Source organism: Malus sylvestris, chromosome 10 (assembly GCF_916048215.2).
Source record: "Malus sylvestris chromosome 10, drMalSylv7.2, whole genome shotgun sequence".
NCBI classification, from domain to species: domain Eukaryota; kingdom Viridiplantae; phylum Streptophyta; class Magnoliopsida; order Rosales; family Rosaceae; genus Malus; species Malus sylvestris.
In genome coordinates, this window is record NC_062269.1 from 41,847,105 (window position 1) to 41,866,538 (window position 19,434).

Here is a 19,434-nt window from a genome sequence, read left to right on the forward strand (position 1 = left end):
TTTGAACCACATTTTGAACACTTTCGGGTTGATTTTTCTTCTCCACGTGATGGGATCCTCTTTTCTTTGCGCCTACCATATCTTCTTCGTGTAATTGGTGGTAGGACAATTCTTTCACTCACATCATCAGTTACTATCCAATCGGTTTGATCACCAACTGGCCATATAGCTTCTGCATAGGCAATGACCAAGGAGTTTGTAGTATAATAATGAGAACACATAAGATAACATGAAAGTTGTCGGTGTCTACATGCCGCACAAGCATGTGAGCAAGGGAGTTGGTCAAGATCAAATTGTCGGCATGTGCAACTCTTTTCCTCTAAATTCACAACTTCAATACAAGATCCATCATATACATGAAATGAGTAAGTTGCAATGGGCGATACCTACATGTTCACATACATATATATTACTCAAACCCAAAAAAAATATTCCGCATAAGAACTACAAAAGCAATTCTCAATTAGTGATTTGTAAGAGAAGTGGATGAATACCCTAAACTGCTGCATAAAACTACAAAGGCAATTATATAAAACCATAGCAGCAATTACGTTGAAGTTCACAAGATATGGTTTTTAACTTTTTTCTTGTCAAAGCCTAGGCTTTTTTACTTTAGCCTTTTACATTGCAAACATACATTTATTCTTTACTAAACATGGCAGTGATGGATAAAGCTCCAGATGGGATATAAGAATCGGTAAAAATAGTTTAAACACTTAAGAACAAATGAAAGTGTACCAAAAATAAATAGACAAATTGAACTAAAATCTATTTAAGTGAATTCAAAATACCTGTAATGATAATCCTTGCTTGTTATTTTCTCGCACTAATTTGTCTGCCCAATCTGTCAAATGTGTATTCATTTTGGCTGCCTCAGTTCGACGCTCATAAAACCACTTCTGGAGAATATTCATTCTTAAATACTCAAGAAATCGTGTGATAGGTAGTTTTCGAGCATCTCTGGTGATTGCATTGAGACATTCAGCAATATTTGTTGTCATAATGTTGTACCGTTTTCCATCGAAGTACGCACGAGTCCACTTTTCATATCCAGCCGAATTAAGATAATCACCCACCTCAGAGTCGACTTTATATATTTCTGTCATAAGACGATGAAATTCAGGAATTCGATATGCCTTAGCAGCTGTAAAATACAGTTTGTGTGCTCTCTCATGCTTAAAATGATGCCTAATGTTTTGACTTATATGAAATATGCATGCACCATGATGGGCATTGGGGAAAACAGTTGAGAGAGCCTTCCGAATGCTTTCATGTCTATCAGAAACAAACACCAAGTCATCAATTTCCCCAATTGCTTCTCGTAATTTTGTCAAAAACCAATTCCATGATGCGTCATTCTCTGAATCTCCAACTCCGAATGCTAGAGGGTATATTTGTTTGTTGCCGTCCATGCATGTGGCAACAAACAAAGTGCCAAGATATTTACCCTTTAAAAATGTCCCGTCAACCGCTATTACCGGCCTAATAACACTTCTAAATCCTCTTATGCAAGGTCCAAGTGACATGAAACAGTACAAAAAATGATTATTCTCATCTGTTTCAATATGTGTTATCGTACCTGGATTTTCTGACCTTGAAATATGATGATTGTTGTAATTTAGAAGCGGATAGTTTCCACTTGCATCCATCGCCGACACAACCAACTTCAAACCTTTCTTTGCTTGATCTCTTCACTCTGAACTCGTAATTGTTCTTCATAGCATGAATACCTAACTTTTTTTTTAAATCCTCCTTAGTCTCGTACAATTGGCCTACAACTATATCTCTATCTGAATTGTACAAGTCTGCCTTGCATGATTCATGTACAATATTTGTACCCTTGTGAACATTTGATCGGTTAGAGCTGGGTTCATGAAATTGCACATTAACAGGCACATCATCACATACCATCCCTTCAGGAGGCAACTCATTGAATTCAACACTATCTTGGAGCACATTATCAGACTCCATATGTGGCAAATTTTCAAATTCTTCATGATACGATGCATTCTCAACTTCTTGATTTACCAAGTCGTTATCTAAATCATGTAGCACAATATCTTCCAAATCACCTTGAGTAACAAAGTTAAGACATGTTTGTACTGGGTCATCATTATCTTATGAAGAAAATACTTTCTGCTTTAATGTAACACACAAGGGAATCTTCCAAGACCTCGAAAGGTTTTCAAAAATAAATGCCCTCACATCATCATGATCAACTATATCTGCAGGCCATGTAGTTTCCATTGCGTTATATATAACTTTCATACTTATCTCATACTCATTTGGGTCCACATTCACAATACCATGTACTTTCTTTTGAAGCTCTGCAAATGTAATTTTGTCTGAAACAAGTAATCCTTTCGTTTTGCAATTTTTGTACGTTGAGTCAGCCACCTCCCACCATAGTTCACTAAAATTGTCAAACTAGACATTGTCCTGAAATATAAACAAAAACAATAAGAAAAAAAAAAGTGATATACAGACACACCTAAGATTGATATATATATGTGCAAAACAAGAGGGTGTTGTGAAAACTGGACTTAATCATGAGAAAGGCTGGGCGTTAATATATACACAAAGCATCATGCATTTGAGCAATGGAAGAAGGACCTTATTGATTAAGGTGCTACTCTGGAAGTTAACTTCCACTTTTACGCATTGAAAATAATTAAATTAATATTGCTTACCAAACCAACGTAAGATGAATAAAAACATAAAAAGAAAAACTTTATTCCGTGAACCCTAATTGGAAAAACTTTATTCCGTAAACCCTAATTTTTCAAATATGCATTGAAGAACTATTAGCTTTGCCTCTAACTGATTGGCAAAAACAATTAGATTTGTCAATCTTCCATTGACACAAGAAACCTAATTTTTCTAATTTTACAAAAATTGACAGTTCGTTCTTCAATAAAATTCAATCGAACGAAGAAACTACAAAAACAAAGAGAAAACACAGACTAGGAAGAATGAAAAACTTAACCATCTACACTCACCTTTGTACGTTTAGGGTTGCACAAAGTCTCCACAGTAGCCGATGCCTTCACTATATCTCCACCATTTTTTAGGTTTTGTTGTCCAAAATATCAATCTAATAGGGTTTTGGTTTTTCTAATTTATTTGGTTTTAAAGTTTAAGGGCATTTGTGTCTATTTAAGTGATATTTTGGATATATTTGAAAGTTTTTATAAAAACTGACATTTTTGAAATTAAGGGCTAATATTTGGCTATATTTGATAAATACTCCTTTAGTTTTGCCCTTATTGATTGTCGCATTTGAAGACATGTTTTTCACACGTTTCTAGCGTCAACATTTTCAACGAATTCATTTATTGATCAGCAGAACTTTATTTGTGTTTATATTTGGATTTTGGAGCAATTTCGGATATCCCGACAAATCCACCACATCTTCAAATTTCCGGAAAGAAAAGCAACCAAATTTAATTTTACTTGGTATGGACTGCTGAATTTCAGCTCCCCGTCAACACGCAAATTTCAAACCTTTTCCATGTAGACGATGGCTATGGTTGCACCTTCGTCAATTACTATCTAATCTTGATCTGGGTTTTCGCTTAAATTCCTCAAAGATCTGATTTTTGGGTTTTCTTCGATTCAGCGTTTCGTCGTTACCCTTTTGTTTTTCGATTGAAATCCGCCACAAATATCCCAGAATCCTGATCGGAAAATGGGTTGCTGTAGCAGCAAAAAGAATGCTCCGAAACCCGGTTCAAATGGGTTTGGGTCATCCCAGCCTTATCAGCAGCAGCAAGCGGCGGCTCAGCCTCTGAAAGTCTCATCCCAACAACCCCACTACCCACCACCACCACCACCCAGACCACAGCCCCAGCAGAGGGCACAGGCTGCACAGCCGCCGCCCGAACCAAGAGCACAGCCCCAGCAGCCAAACCCTTCTCCAGTAAAACCAGCGCCGCCGCCGAATAGCATTCTCGGGAAGCCCTTTGACGACATTAAGCAGTACTACACACTCGGAAAAGAACTGGGCAGAGGCCAATTCGGCATCACATACTTGTGCACTGAGAACTCCACCGGCCACAGTTACGCCTGCAAGTCGATCCTGAAGCGAAAACTCGTGAGCAAAAACGACAGGGAAGACATCAAGAGAGAGATTCAGATTATGCAGCATTTGTCTGGGCAGCCAAACATTGTGGAGATCAAGGGAGCTTATGAGGACAAGTACTCTGTGCATTTGGTCATGGAGCTCTGCGCCGGTGGGGAGCTTTTCGATCGGATCATAGCGCAGGGACAGTATTCGGAGAGGGCTGCCGCTGCAATTCTGCGTGACATTGTGAATGTTGTGCACATTTGTCACTTCATGGGCGTGCTGCACCGCGATCTCAAGCCAGAGAATTTCTTGCTGTCTAGCAAGGATGCGAAGGCAATGCTGAAGGCAACGGATTTCGGGTTGTCTGTTTTCATTGAGGAAGGTGAGTGCATTGATTTTTATGATCTATGTTCATATTTCCTGTTACAAGTTGTAGAATTTTGAGCTTGAGCGTTCTGAGTTTGATTTTGTAATTCCCTATTTGTTGATATATGCCAAATGTGTTCTAAAAATACCAGTAATAGTTTACTACAAATTGTTATTCATCTAGTTTAGTTGCAGATGTTATAATGGCAAGAAGTTACATTGCGAACGGAAGGTTGTGTAGTTTACTGGGAACCGATAATATGATTGTTTATACATTGTAGTGAAGGTTTAAGTAGTAAGAGTGGTCAGCCTGCGCCATTTCCTACCTTATGCGGTGTAGCTAATCGAATTATGATGTTTATAAACTACTTTATTCCTTTCTAAAGCTTTCCGAAAAAATTCATTTTTTCATTTTATTGCTTCAGTTAAGTATATATAATCTGAAGTTTTACTCTAGTGGATACATTCTAATGTGTAGCGATACCTGCTTTGTCCTAATCTCAGGAAAGGTGTACCGTGATATAGTCGGCAGTGCTTACTATGTTGCCCCTGAAGTCTTGCGGCGTAGTTATGGAAAGGAAATAGATATTTGGAGTGCAGGGGTTATTCTGTATATCCTACTCAGTGGTGTACCTCCATTTTGGGCTGGTAAATATGAATTCAGTGCATTCTTGCTAAACATTCACTGTTCTCTTAGGTTGTAGTTATCTTATCATTATATCTCGCTCTTTATATTGCAGAAACTGAGAGGGGCATATTCAATGCCATATTGGAAGGAGTAATAGACTTTGATAGTCAACCATGGCCATCAATATCAGACAGTGCTAAAGATTTGGTTAGAAAGATGCTGACACAGGACCCAAGAAAGAGAATTACTTCTGCAGAAGTTCTTGGTATGTTACCTCTCAAATACTATTTTGGATGGATTGAAAGTTACAATGAAGCAACACATGCTGTATAAGATATAATTTCCATCGATAATTTCTGTTTGTATGATTTATAGACCATTCTCCTCAAATGTGTTATAATCTCTTTTGAAACGACATCTTTTTCATTTGCCTATGAAATGACATGATAGAAATTAGGCCTTGTGCTGGCGTTCAAGGGATAATCCTATGTTTAGTTTTTTAGTAATCTGTTGCTTCCAAATCAACGAGCCAAATTTAGCAGTTAAATAGAAGCTGAAAGGATAAATATACAGCATTACAATAGCCAACTTTTAGCCACAGGGCCCTTGTTACCACCAGCTCTTGTTTTATGAGTGTGCTTTTGACTGATATTTAATATTCTGTATGCTCAGAGCACCCGTGGCTCAGAGTAGGCGGAGTAGCATCAGACAAGCCAATAGATAGTGCAGTTCTCTCTAGAATGAAGCAATTCAGGGCAATGAATAAGCTCAAGCAACTTGCTTTGAAGGTAATTTCAGGACTTTGTTCCGAAGCTCCTACATTTACCTAATATTGGCAAAGTTTCCAGAGAATTTCTTCTTACCATATTTGTCTTTTTCCCCTAATAATTTTTGTACATTTTGAAAATTTCCCCAGGTCATAGCAGAGAATCTATCGGAAGAAGAAATTAAAGGCCTTAAAACAATGTTCACCAATATGGACACTGACAACAGTGGTACAATAACTTACGAAGAACTGAAGACAGGTTTAGCGCGTATTGGGTCGCGGCTGTCTGAAACCGAAGTTAGGCAACTCATGGACGCTGTAAGTAACTATCAATTCCCCAGGAACTCAATTATCTTGCTTCTGGCTATTTTTTGATTTCCGTGTAACACATTTCAGGCTGATGTGGATGGAAATGGATCGATTGATTACATTGAATTTATATCTGCGACTATGCATAGACAAAGATTAGAAAGAGATGAGCATCTCTACAAAGCGTTCCAGTATTTTGACAAGGATAGCAGTGGGTGAGTTGACAAATTTTGTGCAATGCTTCTGTATACATATGTCGTACTGGATTTCTGTTTTTGATCAAGTGAAATTCAACTACTTGATCCTACTGGGGGGAAATAAATAACTTTGGATAAATTTCTTGTTATGATCGTGCTAGATGTGTGCTCAAACAACTTTCTGCTTATTGATTCATAAATTTAGTCTCAACTTGTGAACTTTGCAAGCTGAAATTGATTCACCCTGTTTGTCAGGCATAAGTAGTTACGAATATATATATTAGCTTGTAATATCATAATTTACTAGGAAAGAAACTGTTTATTTCTTTTTATCATTCAGTCATAAAACGAATGTTAATGAAGTTCCTTCGTCAATTTCCACTAACAGGTATATTACAAGAGACGAATTAGAGGCTGCTATGAAGGAGTATGGAATGGGTGATGATAACACCATCAGAGAAATAATTTCTGAGGTTGATGCCGATAATGTAAGTTTACTTGCGACTTTCAAATATCTGTAACTTTTTCTCAGTCGTGTTCTGCACTGATTTACTTTGAACCAAATAGGACGGGAAGATCAACTATTCAGAATTCTGTGCAATGATGAGAAGTGGGACTCAACAACCAGCAAAGCTCTTTTAATTCCACTAACAGGCATTTCAGAACTTACAAGCACAAGTGAATCGTTATGGATTTGAGCTGCTTAAGTGAGTTTAACTGTTGGGTAGTATGACTCGTGTGCTCGTATCAGAGCATTATTTCCGGGAGGTATGAAGTAAACCAGACTAATCTTGATCGAAAATGGGCAGTTTGAGCATGTGAAGCTAGAGTTTGGTGTTTGATTAATTAGGCTGTGTTTCTGTGCATCTATTTACTTGTTAGCTTATTTTTTTGAAGTTCTGTTCAATCTTGTTATGAACCTTTTCCTGAATATACGACGATTTTAATTAATTTAAAAAGATTTCGTTGTGATATAAATGCTGAACAAAAGTACTGCCGATGATGGGAGTTTTGCTCTGTATGCTATATTGATATCAATATTGCATCCAACTCAACTCAACCTCTCTTTTCATGCTATGTTCTTTCACTGTGATTTCTTCCACGAGGAGTTGTGTTACGGCCAGTCACCCACACGCCTTGAATTGACCACACACTAGAATGGTAAAATCTCTCTAGCTTCAGTTAAGTGCTCAATCAGTTTGGCGACGGAGATTGAATATGATTGAAGTTGAGTCCATGCAATTTTATTAAAGTCTCATTCTTTGAGACGAGACTTAAAACCCAACATGTTAGACCAATGTCCAATTTAACAAGTTTAGTCCCAACATTTATAAGTTCACGGTATGATGGCTATGATAGTACCAAATATCTCAATTCTTAAACTTCAATTAATCCTTTTTTTTTTGTGCACACTTTACCAGAAAAAAAAACACAAAGTACATATACGAAGGAGAAGGAGTCCTTTGGAAGGACACCCACTTGACAGACACCCTTCAATCCCAGGAATCCCAGGATTTTTTATTAGAATGTACTATTTACTTGAAAATTAAAAGGGCAGTAATCAAGAGAGGTAAGTACTCATTATTGTAGGACTTTCCCTTCCCCTCTCCAGCACTGCAGCACAGTTTCCATACAAACCCTGAAGAAACATTTCTTTATTTATAGCTACCATTTTGGGCGCCCACAGGTTTCTATCACATATACCTCGTATTTGTAGGGCATATCTCATAAAAACATATAATTCTTCCAAACTTAGGATCTCTGATACAGTGATAAATGCTATTACTCATTTGAATTACTTACTCTTTTCCTCCTTCAGCACCAAGACGACATTGTCATGGGATTATCGGTAACATTAAATTTTTTTATACAAGTGATATTATAAGAGTCAAACTAAACGCAGGACTTCGAATGCTGTGATAAACTCTTTTAAATTTTAATCAACTGAGTTACAAACAACTTCTTGCATGAACACTAAATTAGGAAAGAGCAAATGAAGGTGCCCAAATCGAATGACAGGATTTTTGTTTAAAATTAGAAGGATGGTATCCAAGGTTTTTAGCCTTCATATTCCCTGACACAAATTGCATTTTCAAGGGGCTAAGCATTCCCACGTGAGGTTGTAAGATTCTATGATGCTGCCCAGTGCCCACTTACGATATATATTATGTGCACGTGTGCAGTACAACCCCATCTTTTTTATGCATCCACTTGGGACTCCCTAAGTCAAGACATACCTCAAATCAGCACTCCCTTGATTGCTAATTTTCATTAACTACAAAATTATAGAAACGATTAACTTAAACACGAAGATAAACCTGCCCCGGTTTGGATTAGGATTAATTAGTACTCCACGCTAACATGAAATGACACAAGAACACAACACGATACAACTCGATTTCCATCCTTATGTGCGCTTGTAGAATTTGTTCGGATTTAGGTTAAGAGTGTAATTAACATAGTCTACAAACTATGTATTATTTTTTATATGGTAATATAATATAGGAAAAGAGCATAGGATGCTCTCTAATCCAGCATTGCTGAAAAATTAATTAATTAATTCACAACTGTTTTATATGTTAGTACAATTTTGTTTATTAATTAATATTAATTCACAACTGTGAAGTGTGAACTGTGAATTGTCACCAAATTGTGAGATTCAAAGCTCCTTTTTTATTTTATAAATCAATAAACAAAAGGTGAGGCCTTGTTGGATTCTTATTAATGAAATTTTATGGATTGTAATCAAACAATTTTCAAAAATGTAAACTTTCACATAAGAAAATAAACTGTTTTTTTTTTGTTTAAGAAAGGGGCTAATGGTATGATATAAGAGAAATTACAAAATAATGTTGCGAGGTCGAGAGACTTCAAAAATATCATACAATAATAACTGCTTACAAGAAGATGAAGTTTGCTCAAAATAGATTGGACACAAAGCGTGAGAGAAGCTCAGTAACTCATCAGCAACACAATTTATCTCAAGATAAATATGCCGAATATTATATTCCCAATCATGCAATAACATCACACGATAATCATTTTGGCAAAGAAAAATGATCTCCACACTGCTCTTTTCTTTTGTATATGTGCTTGTTTATGTTATTTGGGTTTTCTTTGATTTATTCGGTCTAAACCCTACATAAAGAAGAAAATGGATGTGCGAGAATCGCTTTAATACTGAAGTCCAACGAGAGGGAGAGAGAGAGAGATGTGCACGTGCAGTTGCATGTCTGCCCCCTCGCCAGTCGCCGCTCTACTTTTCCAATTTAGAAAACTGAAACAAAAACCAAGCACAAAAATAGCCCTAATCTTGCTTAAATATGTTAAACTTTATCTCAAGATTTTCTTCCGGCAGGACGCATTTTCTCTGAGAATTCTTTAGATGGTATTTTCCATTTAATATGATATTCTTACTGGTGTTCAAAGATTATTACATATTTCATCATATTGGTGTTCGTCCTAATCAATGATGGAGCTTCACTCTTGTGCCCCTCTGGTCAATTCTTCTGCACTGTGCGTTATAGAGGAAGGGATGAGAGGAGAGAGTGTCAATGTCGTCGTTGCTGAGGTTTCGGCCGAACTCGAGAGGGAGCGAAAGAAGAATGCAGAGCTCATGGAGAGGATACTATTTCTTGAAGCTCAATTAAAAGAACGAGAGGCTAAGCAGCCTCCTCATCCAGCAGATGGACAAGTAAGACCTTGACTTTTTTGGTAGCTTCTTTGCTTTTCAACGAATAGCGTTGTAGCGATGTTTGAGACCGCTCTGAAAACGGCTAAAAGCACTTTTTTTTACAACTAAAAGCACTTACGGTTTTGAATGATCATGTTTATGCCAACCTCTTAACATTTGACATCAGGGAAGTTCTTTGAATGCAATGATAAGAAGCTTCAAGAAGTTCAAGCGACAGAAGACAGAACTAGATAACAATGGAATCGAAGATGGAAATGTTATCCCAACCGAAATGGATTCGAAGAAGAAGCATCGCACGCAATGCTTGGCTCTTAAAGATCAAATTCTGGAAGACCGTCTAGTCAACTGGATGAGCATGGAGGAAACTCAGTTTTTGCATCTAGAAAAAGGAGATGGCGGCGATTCAGTTGACTGCGATGACTCTGATGATGGCGATGACGACGATGATGATTACCGTGAAGAGGATTGTGTTAATAATGACTGTAAAGAAGGGGAAGTAGCTGATAATGTTTCGAGAATTTGTAGTGAGCTGAAATGTGAAGTTGTTGATAAGGGATTGGACGCGCAATGTGAGAACGTTTTCACAGGTGGGAACGAGCCAGTGATTTCAAATGCAAACCAAGAAACGAATGAACCACCTGATACAGGACCAGTTTGTGATGAGATGCAACTTCGAACCCAAAACAAGAAAAAACCTAGTGATTTTGGAAGTTACAAGGTGCCATCTGATACCCTTAATTTCAAGGAGTTTATTCGTGCAGGATCTGCAAGCACATCGCAACAGAAAAAACCTCCAAAGGTGGCATTCTGCCCGAAAGAAGTGAAGAGAATAATTGATTCAGAAGCCCTGCTGCAGAAAAATGCTCAATCCCACACAATAAGAAAGGTCATAGTTTTTGCATCAATTGGAATAAGGCATGGTTGCGAAGATATCTATGAATTAGACTTCAATCATTTTAGCATTTTAAGGAAGGGAGAGCCATACATGTCTACGAAAGATCCCGGGGTAAGGAAGTTAGTATTAGGATAAGTTTTGCATTTAAATAAGTTTTCGAGCTTAATCTTTCTTTGTTCATCAGCAAAAAAGCAATTTAATTTTTGTTCCTTACCAGGAGCATGTTCTGTATGAGAATCCTGGTGTTCGGAGGAAGGTATTTTACCCGAATCAACAGAATCCGACATTATGTCCTGTTAAAATACTCGAAGAAGAGAAGGCTATGCGACCATCGGATTCTAGCTGCCCATCATGGCTATTTCTCTGCATAAAGTATGGCGGAAGAACACGAAATCTTCCCCAAAATGAGTAAGTATTATTGGAGAAATTAACTTTTAATTTACCGAGGTTTGCAGCTTAATTCAAAATTCTATCTGCATAAATGTGTTTCAGATATGTTAGGCAGCGTATGGGAAGAAACAAGCTGAAGTCTTTTGGGCCACTAATGTGTCGAATGGCAATGCTAGTTCATGTTCGCAGTGGGAGCTTCTTCTTCAAGGCCTTGGGCATCACTCTTCTTTTCATGGCTGGTTTTCCTGATGATCTTGTTCAACGAGAAACTAAATACCAGAACTTAGACTTGCTTCAGAAATATTATAGGTATTTCAATCTAATATACTAGTACGAAATGAATATTTCTGAAAAAAGGCTATTCGGATAGTTCTGTACCTCAATGTAATCTCTAATATAATTGAAGCACGACATGTTTTTCCTTGTAGGACGGATGAGGATGCTGAAGGGGAGGAGTTATTTCTTCCACATCCTATGACTAGTGACACTGTAAGATCAACTTCCCAGTTCATAAATCTGAGCACATCCTAGTTTCGATTTAACTTCCCAGTTCATATATCTGAGCACTTCCTAGTTTGATTTGACATTGACAAATAAATTCGAGTTTCTGAAGACTGATCTTGTTTTCTCTCAGCAGGCCAGTCCAAGTTCTCAGCAGTTCTGTGGAAAATCTTGTTCAACAAAAACAAAGGCGAAAAAACAACCTCGCTCGAATAGGAAGCCTCACAATATGCAGATATCTCCATTCCCACGGACTACACTTTTGAGTTCTGCACCTTCTACACAATTTGGACTGGTAGGTCATCAGACTTCTATTCTTCACACTCAAGCAATGGCAACATTATCGTCTCATACGCCATTAGATGCTCAACCAATCTCAAACGCTGTAATTGCGAATGCTGGTACGAATATCTCCTACTCTAGTCAAACACCGTATCACATTTTTCCCCCACAACCAGCTAACACCTTTGTGCCTATGGTATATTGGCCTCGCCCAAACACATTTTCTCCCGGACCCTATCAATCTACATATGGCTACCAGTCTTTTCCTTCTACCGGAAACTACTTCATTCATCCACAGCCCTATTACAACAATCCATCTTGCAGTCCCTTGAACCCCAAAATGGTGGAAGCAGCAGGAAAAAATGGTGCAGCCTCGGAGGAAGCTGATAGTGGCTACAATTGCAGTTCAAGCAGTATTGAACCAAAGAAGAATTAGAATATCTGTCTTCCTTGTAATTATCATAACTTCCCTATTCTTAATAAAGGCTTTGTTCAATTCCGCTATCTTGTACTCAATGTAAGAAAATGAGCCTCTTTTCGGTTTTCATGGCAGATCTTGTCATCATTTTAACTCCGAAAATCCAGAACAGAACAACCAAGCACCAAGATTTTATGCAGGACAGGCTTACGAGGCAGCAAGTTCTAAATGACGCCGCTGCCTCATTAGCCTGCCTGCAACCATGAACCAATACTCTGCGATTACCCAAGTATCATCAAGATTCTTACAATCCTTCTACGAGGCATGCCGATCAAAGTCAGATATCTTTCTCTTTCACTTGGGAAATCACACATCTTTGAATAAAAATCCAAATCTGCATGAACTAATCAGTGCATTTCCACCCAGTAACAATAACATTTTCAACTCAAAAGTTTCATTTGCACAATTACATGTCAATTCATAACCACGATGCCCTAGGACCCTATCGCAACCTGGTAGCCCTCCTTAGTCAGCTGACTCACCGAAATCAAATTCCGCTTCAAACCCGGGAGGTGCATCACATTGTGCAGCATCCACGGAGCCCCACTCAGTAACTTGACAAGCACGTCACCTCTCCCAACAATGTCCAATGCCGCAAGGCCGGGTACACCTTTCCGTAGTTTCCGGCGGTGTACTTCTCCATGATTCCCTGGTGCGGCGAGCAGTGGAAGGCGACGCCGGGGGTGGTGATCCCCGACTCCAGCGGGGAATCGACGGTCAAAAACAATGCTTCGTTGATCACTTCGATGGTGTTGGCGGCCCAACGGTGTGCTTCTTGAGCCTGAAATTCTCGCTGACGTGTCCTCTTTTGCCCCAGTGCAGGCAGACGTCCGCCCATTTTCCCAGACCCGAATCCATAGCAGGAGTCCTGGATTTTCTCTCTCGGGAAGAAGAAACCTTAACAGCTAATTGATCGGGGCATTTTTCGTTGGCCACGGGTCCAAATTAGGCTCATGGGCTTAGCCGTGCACGAATTGACACCAAAACTTACTAGGAGTAGCAAATGTGGATGAGCAGTAGGGGAGATTTTTCAGTGTCAGGAACATATCTTGGTACATACTAAATGTAATAATATAATTTGTTGAAAATTTCTGGTCTACCCTGTGTAATAATACAATTGGTCGGAAACTTGAAAAAAAAAATTCAACCAATTGTATTATGATATTTGGTAAACCGAGTCGTTTCCCATCCCAACATACTGAAAAATTTCTCGAGAAATAGTGCACAAAGTAATAATGTACTATATGAGAATGCAAGAAACTTCGGTAAATTTACTTATTAGGACACGACATGTGAGACATGTGTATAAATTATAGAGTCAAATGAAACTAAAATAAATAAGTCTCATGCTTTTGTAAAATGTGCTCCTAAATGACAAGTTTTATGGACTTAACTCCACATCCATATCCCCGAGTTTTTCTCATCTAAGAGAACCACCTTAGCTTATGACATGTGTAACAATCTCTCTCTAGGAGTCACATCTAAAGACATTGGATCCAATGCCATTTGTGGCCATGTGAGCTTTTCTTACGCAATTCCTTCCTTTTTCTCCCTTAATTTGCTTGTCTTGGCATTTTCCAATTATTTAATATCAATTATGGAAAGCTTTTGGAACACTCCTCTAATGGTTTAATTAATTATTGCTTCTAAAGTTGATTTCTTTATTCTCTTTACTATCTGAGGGCCCATCTCAGGGAGAAATTTTTAGTTGTGAAAAGAATACGTACACCATGTGTTTTTATACAAGTGGTGGAAAATTTTAATTTTTAAGTTATTAACCTTTTAACACACAGAACCCACCATTTATATAAGGAAATGTGGTGTACCATCTCGTGTGACGGTCACACTGAAAAATCTCTCAAACTCACCAACCGGTATTTAATTCGTGGATTTATCCGCTTAATTATGTATTAATCAGAATCATATCGTTTCTTTCTCTTTACTTTCCACTTTAGTTTTAGTTACTTGATGCATTGATCATTGTCTAATTATAATCCACCACTTGGTAAGAGCTTTTTTTTATAATTTATAACAAGGAGAAGATTAACTACAATCCGACGAGAAGAAGATTAAACCCGTGATTTAAGGAGTTGAAGAAAAACGCGGTAATCACTAAGGTAATTCATCACTTATACACAATAAAACACTAGTCAAGCATAACTACACACCAGGCAGCCGTCTCGGTTCTAATAACTATAATTAGTTTCACAACATCGGCATGATATGCAAAAGAAGCTTAATTTGCAAGCATATATCATACATAACCATCATCGTTGAAATCCATACATCAGCATACATGTTCAAAGTTCAAACCATCCATCCATACATACACACATCCCGACATATCCACCATGCCCATCTCACCCAAAGAGAAGAAGCCAAAAGATAAAATCGAAACCCTAAATCAGACACAGTGCATCATGAACAAGGGCCACATGAACAAATGACCACATGCATGCCTTTTAACCCTAGCACTGACCAACTTCCATAAAAACAAAACATACATATTGGTTAAAAAAAAAAACCCTTTTATTATCCAGCAACTTGTCCCACACACATTTTCTCCCCTAATTACATAACTAAAGAAGAAAAGTGCTTCCTGACAAGGCTGCTTTTTGCGCTAGTCCCGGATCTTATTGGCAACATTGCACTGCTGTCGGATCTCGCCCTTGTTTCCGGTGAGAGGGTTGTTCTCGGAGAGAATGGTGAAGGCTCTCGAAAACTCCTTGAAGAAGTAGTCTTGGCTCTTGGCCATTTTCTTGACGTAGGGTTTTGTCCTCTTGTCTGTGGCTAGCTGGTGATCCACCATCATCAAACCCTTGTTGTCCAAGATGTTTCTGTAGTAGTTATTATCGAAGATCATGGGGGTACCGCGGTCATTTCTCACGTACTGAACGGCTTTCGGGTCGGGGATTGCATCTGGGCACTTCTTGAGCATGTGAGGGACATGGTCAGGGTTGAGCTGAGGATCAATTTCTGGGTACAACCGGTGCACCAGCTTCACACAATGTGTTCTTCCAACACTGTGAGCTCCTGCAATTGGTTCCAACAAATACGACAAAATTAGTGTTTCTGATAGCGTTTGATATAAAAAAATTTCTGGAGAAGCAAAATTGTATTTGAAAGAGTTAAAGAGTGTTTTAGGGCAACAAAATCACTTACGACTTATGTTTCTTTGAAAAGTTCTTTTTATCACATAGAAGCACTTCTAGCAGAAGCGTTTTCCAAAAAAGCAAATCTCAAACAAGGCTTAGAAGTGTTTCCTTAGAACGCTTGTTCTCGAAATAGCACTTATATTTTTTATTTTAACCTTTAAACGTGCTTCTAGTAAAAGCAGCTTCTAGAGCATATATACCTAGAAGGGCAACCAAACCGGGGGTGTCAATGCCCATGTCAGCAAACTTCTCAAGGACAACGGACATGCTCTCATTGTGGTCAGGAAGGTATTGCTCAAGGATATCAGCTCTGCTTCTCCTTCCATCTCTTCTTCCAGTTTTAAGAGGAATGAATGGGCCTCCAAGCTGAGAACACAGTAATTAAGTTCAAAACACGATTTAGAGAAATATATACTTCAAAAATATACCAAAACTACATCAAAAAGGTAAAAAAGTAAATAAATCCGAGTACTAATTCATCTTAATTTGTACCTACATATTAAAAAGGGAAATTACTAACTTAGATAATTTTCTTTTTTTACTAAATTCAGATCTCTGTTTTTACAGAAGATAGTTGTGAACCAGAAGTGGATAAAAGCAGAAAGTAAAAAAGGAAGAGAAATTAGGTAAAGAGAAAATATACCCTAACAACACCCTCTCTGGCAGACAAGACAAGAATATCTGAGCAGGAAACAACACCAGGGCACTCCCTCTCCAAAGCTTCTTTAATCTCTTCAATGTACCTAAAGTTTCTCATCCCAAAGCTTCTGTCCATCTCCTTCTCAGACAATGATCTCCTTGTTGAGTCCAGCAGCAGAGATGCATCACATGACTGCAAGAAATTAAAAGGTTATTGTGAAGGTATCTCAAAAAATGGCTAAAAGTTCTTTCTGATAGCTAAAAACGGTTATCATTACGTTTGTCATGTTTACAATAAAAGCACTTCTAGTAGAAGCACTTTTAAGCATAAGCGTTTTCTACAAAAACAGTCACAAACGAGTCTTAAAACGCACGATAGTGTGTGAGAGGGCTTGAAATACCGACAGAATGACATTTCCAGTGTAGGTAAGTTTCTCCGAAAAATCTTTATGAGAAAAAGTGAGTCGTATGAATGAATGTACCTGGACAGCACAGTCATGAAAGATGTTCCTGAGCCAAGAGAAGGCGGTGTTCTTGTGGCGCTTGTAGAGAAGCTTGACTTGTTCTCTGATGACCTCTTCAGCCTGAGGACACGTGTCCCTATAGAAGTCCATGACAAGGCCTGGGTCCTCCTCATTTCTCTCAGTAGCAAAGCAAGAAACTGCTGAGAGAGAAAGCAAAGCAAAGAAGAACAAGAGAGCTCTGGAAGAAGAAGAAGAAGAAGCCATGGCTTTCTGCTTCTGCTTCTGCTGGTGGTGATATCAGTGAAGTCCACTGAGCTGAGAGGCTCTTTAAATAAAAGGAGAGATGGAAAAAAATGGTATTAAAATATGAGACACTTGTTGCGAGTTGCGACTAAGGGTTATGCTACATGTGATGCTTTTGACCATTTTCAGCCTTGTATTCACTGCAGCATTCACCGCTCTAATTAAACGGACCCGGATCCTCTCCGGACCCAAAATATCTGAACCTAAGAATCAAATAATTTAGACCGTTAAAATTTGATCCAAATTTTATAAACAGTGGGTCCTTTAAAGTTATAATAATTGTAACTGTTTGATTAAATTTAACGGTCCGGATCATTTCATCCTTATGCTTAGATTTTTTAGATCTAGAGAGGATCCGGGTTCTAATTAAACTACCGCCACCGGCTCAAACTTTAATGCTCACATTTTCTGCTGAAATTTGGCCTTCAAAAATTTTACAACGCACCTATGGACTCATCATGCACTGTTTTAGTAAAAGTATGAATCTGTATGCGGTAATGTAACCGTTCACAAAATAGCTCCATCAGAACAATCAAAACTAAAATTTTATTCTAGTAAGTGGGGTCAGTTTTATGAATTTTAGAACTTCACTGTACTTTATTTTGTATTAAGTTTTCCGTTAGCTACAAATACTTAGTATATTTTCTTAAAGTTTCTTTCCAAATCTTCCTAGATCTTCCTCTAACTCCTTTGACTTGAGTCTCCGTCTTATACTCGCATATTCTAATCGGAGTATCTGTAGATCTATAGTTCAATGTCCAAACCACCTTAACTCATTTTCTCTCATTTTATCTTAAATTGCGGTCACTCCTACTTTACGTCGGATATCTTCTTTCTTAATCATATCGTGTCATGTGCCCACAAATCCATTGGAATGTTCTCATTTCCGCTACACTCATTTTTTACACATGTTGCTTTTTGACCGTCCAACATTTTGTGCTATAAAGCATTGTTGCCTTATTGTCTTATAAATTTTTTCCTTAAACTTTAATAGCATACAACGATAGCACAACACATTCGATGCACTCTTATATTTCATCTATCCAACTTATATATCATTGCTGTAATATAAAATACTTATAATAATACGTTCCTCGATGCTATTGAAGCCAAATGCAATGCGGAAAAGCAATGGCATCATGACAAAAACTAAGATGATTGCATGCCTGCTCATAGGAAGAAAAGAAAAGGGAAAAAGAAGTCTAGCATTATCTTTTGGAAAAAGAAAAGAACTTTGAAATCAAATTATTCATATCGAAATTAATAATAAAACTTTATAGTTTAGGTTTGAATGACTTGAGATTGAGATTATAGAATGATAATGCGATCCTTGTAAACAAACTTGTACAAGAAAGTGACCTTCCAATTTCACCACAACACAAACGAAAGAAGAAACTATTAGAGGAAACGATAATTTCGAATTGCGATATTCATTTTTCAATTTCTTTGAGGAAGTTTGTGAGCTCGTGTCTTATTAAATTATCTTAAACTCGATATACGAAAAGTTTCTATTATAAGAGCAACTCCAGCGGATGCTGGTTGCTCGGGCGACAGGGGAGGAGAAAGGGCCTGAGGGCCGGTGGGAGCAGCTCCAGCGGGGAAGGGCCCGAGTGAGGGTGGGAGCCCGAGCGAAGGGGGGGTGGGGAGTCGACGGGCCTGTGGCCCGAGGGCTTTGCAATTTTTTATTTTTTTTGTGTCAGAGAGAGAGAGAGAGAGAGATGGAGTTTTTTATTATTTAAACAAACAAAAAAAACTATTATTTTAATTGCTTATTGCCAGGGGGAAGGGTTCCAAGGGTGGAGATGTAAATGGCAATTACTGTTCATTAATGGTGGTTACTATTCATTTAAGACAGTTACTGTTTAATAGGGTGGATTGAATAGTGGATTGACAGGGGGAAGGGCTCTATGGGTGGAATTGCTCTAAAACAACTTAACATGATGAGGTCACACTTTGATTGAGTATCCAACTCGTTATTCAATTTTATAAGTTGAATCTGAAAAGAAAAATATTACTAGAATGTAACGTTGGAATACGAAATTAATTATATAAAATTGCGTGATACCGAAATCAAGGAAAACTAATTAAGTCTGCTGAACAGTGACAAAGCCACCGACACTTTCACTTTCACTCTCAATGAACAGAATTCGTGTCATTAATAATACATGCACTAAAGATGATCGGTGGAGCCCCAAAAATGACACGGCCACATAAATTAATTATCTTACTTAATTAAGTATAGATCTAGCCGTTGGAATGATTAAAGATAATTAATCACTTGTTTATTAATAACATAAAGAA

General features: G+C 38.0%; 3 protein-coding genes and 1 long non-coding RNA gene across 5 annotated transcripts in view; 2 read left to right on the plus strand and 2 right to left on the minus strand.

Annotated features, from left to right (window-relative positions):
* LOC126586363 (uncharacterized) overlaps positions 1–19,434 on the minus strand; it is a 62,983-nt gene that overhangs the window by 13,047 nt on the left and 30,502 nt on the right. The gene's annotated exons all lie outside the window — the stretch shown is intronic.
* Positions 3,344–7,310, plus strand: LOC126586354 (calcium-dependent protein kinase 2-like). Its single transcript, XM_050251182.1, has 8 exons — positions 3,344–4,448; positions 4,937–5,080; positions 5,173–5,325; positions 5,733–5,848; positions 5,977–6,144; positions 6,223–6,350; positions 6,721–6,820; positions 6,900–7,310. Exons 1-8 carry the CDS (start codon positions 3,689–3,691, stop codon positions 6,972–6,974), a joined length of 1,644 nt encoding a protein of 547 aa, XP_050107139.1. The 5' UTR covers positions 3,344–3,688; the 3' UTR covers positions 6,975–7,310.
* LOC126586352 (uncharacterized) lies at positions 9,558–12,644 on the plus strand. 2 transcript variants are annotated; one of them, XM_050251179.1, is made up of 6 exons: positions 9,558–10,026; positions 10,193–11,032; positions 11,139–11,329; positions 11,414–11,620; positions 11,740–11,800; positions 11,946–12,644. In XM_050251179.1, the coding sequence occupies exons 1-6, from the start codon at positions 9,802–9,804 to the stop codon at positions 12,528–12,530; spliced, it is 2,109 nt and encodes a 702-aa protein (XP_050107136.1). In that variant the 5' UTR covers positions 9,558–9,801; the 3' UTR covers positions 12,531–12,644. The 2 variants fall into 2 exon arrangements, with proteins under 2 accessions (XP_050107136.1, XP_050107137.1); XM_050251180.1 differs by having other exon boundaries at positions 11,949–12,644.
* On the minus strand, positions 14,809–17,176 carry LOC126586357 (peroxidase 42-like). The gene is made up of 4 exons (XM_050251185.1): positions 16,849–17,176; positions 16,371–16,559; positions 15,928–16,093; positions 14,809–15,605 (listed from the first exon to the last, which is right to left on the minus strand). The coding sequence occupies exons 1-4, from the start codon at positions 17,092–17,094 to the stop codon at positions 15,193–15,195; spliced, it is 1,014 nt and encodes a 337-aa protein (XP_050107142.1). The 5' UTR covers positions 17,095–17,176; the 3' UTR covers positions 14,809–15,192.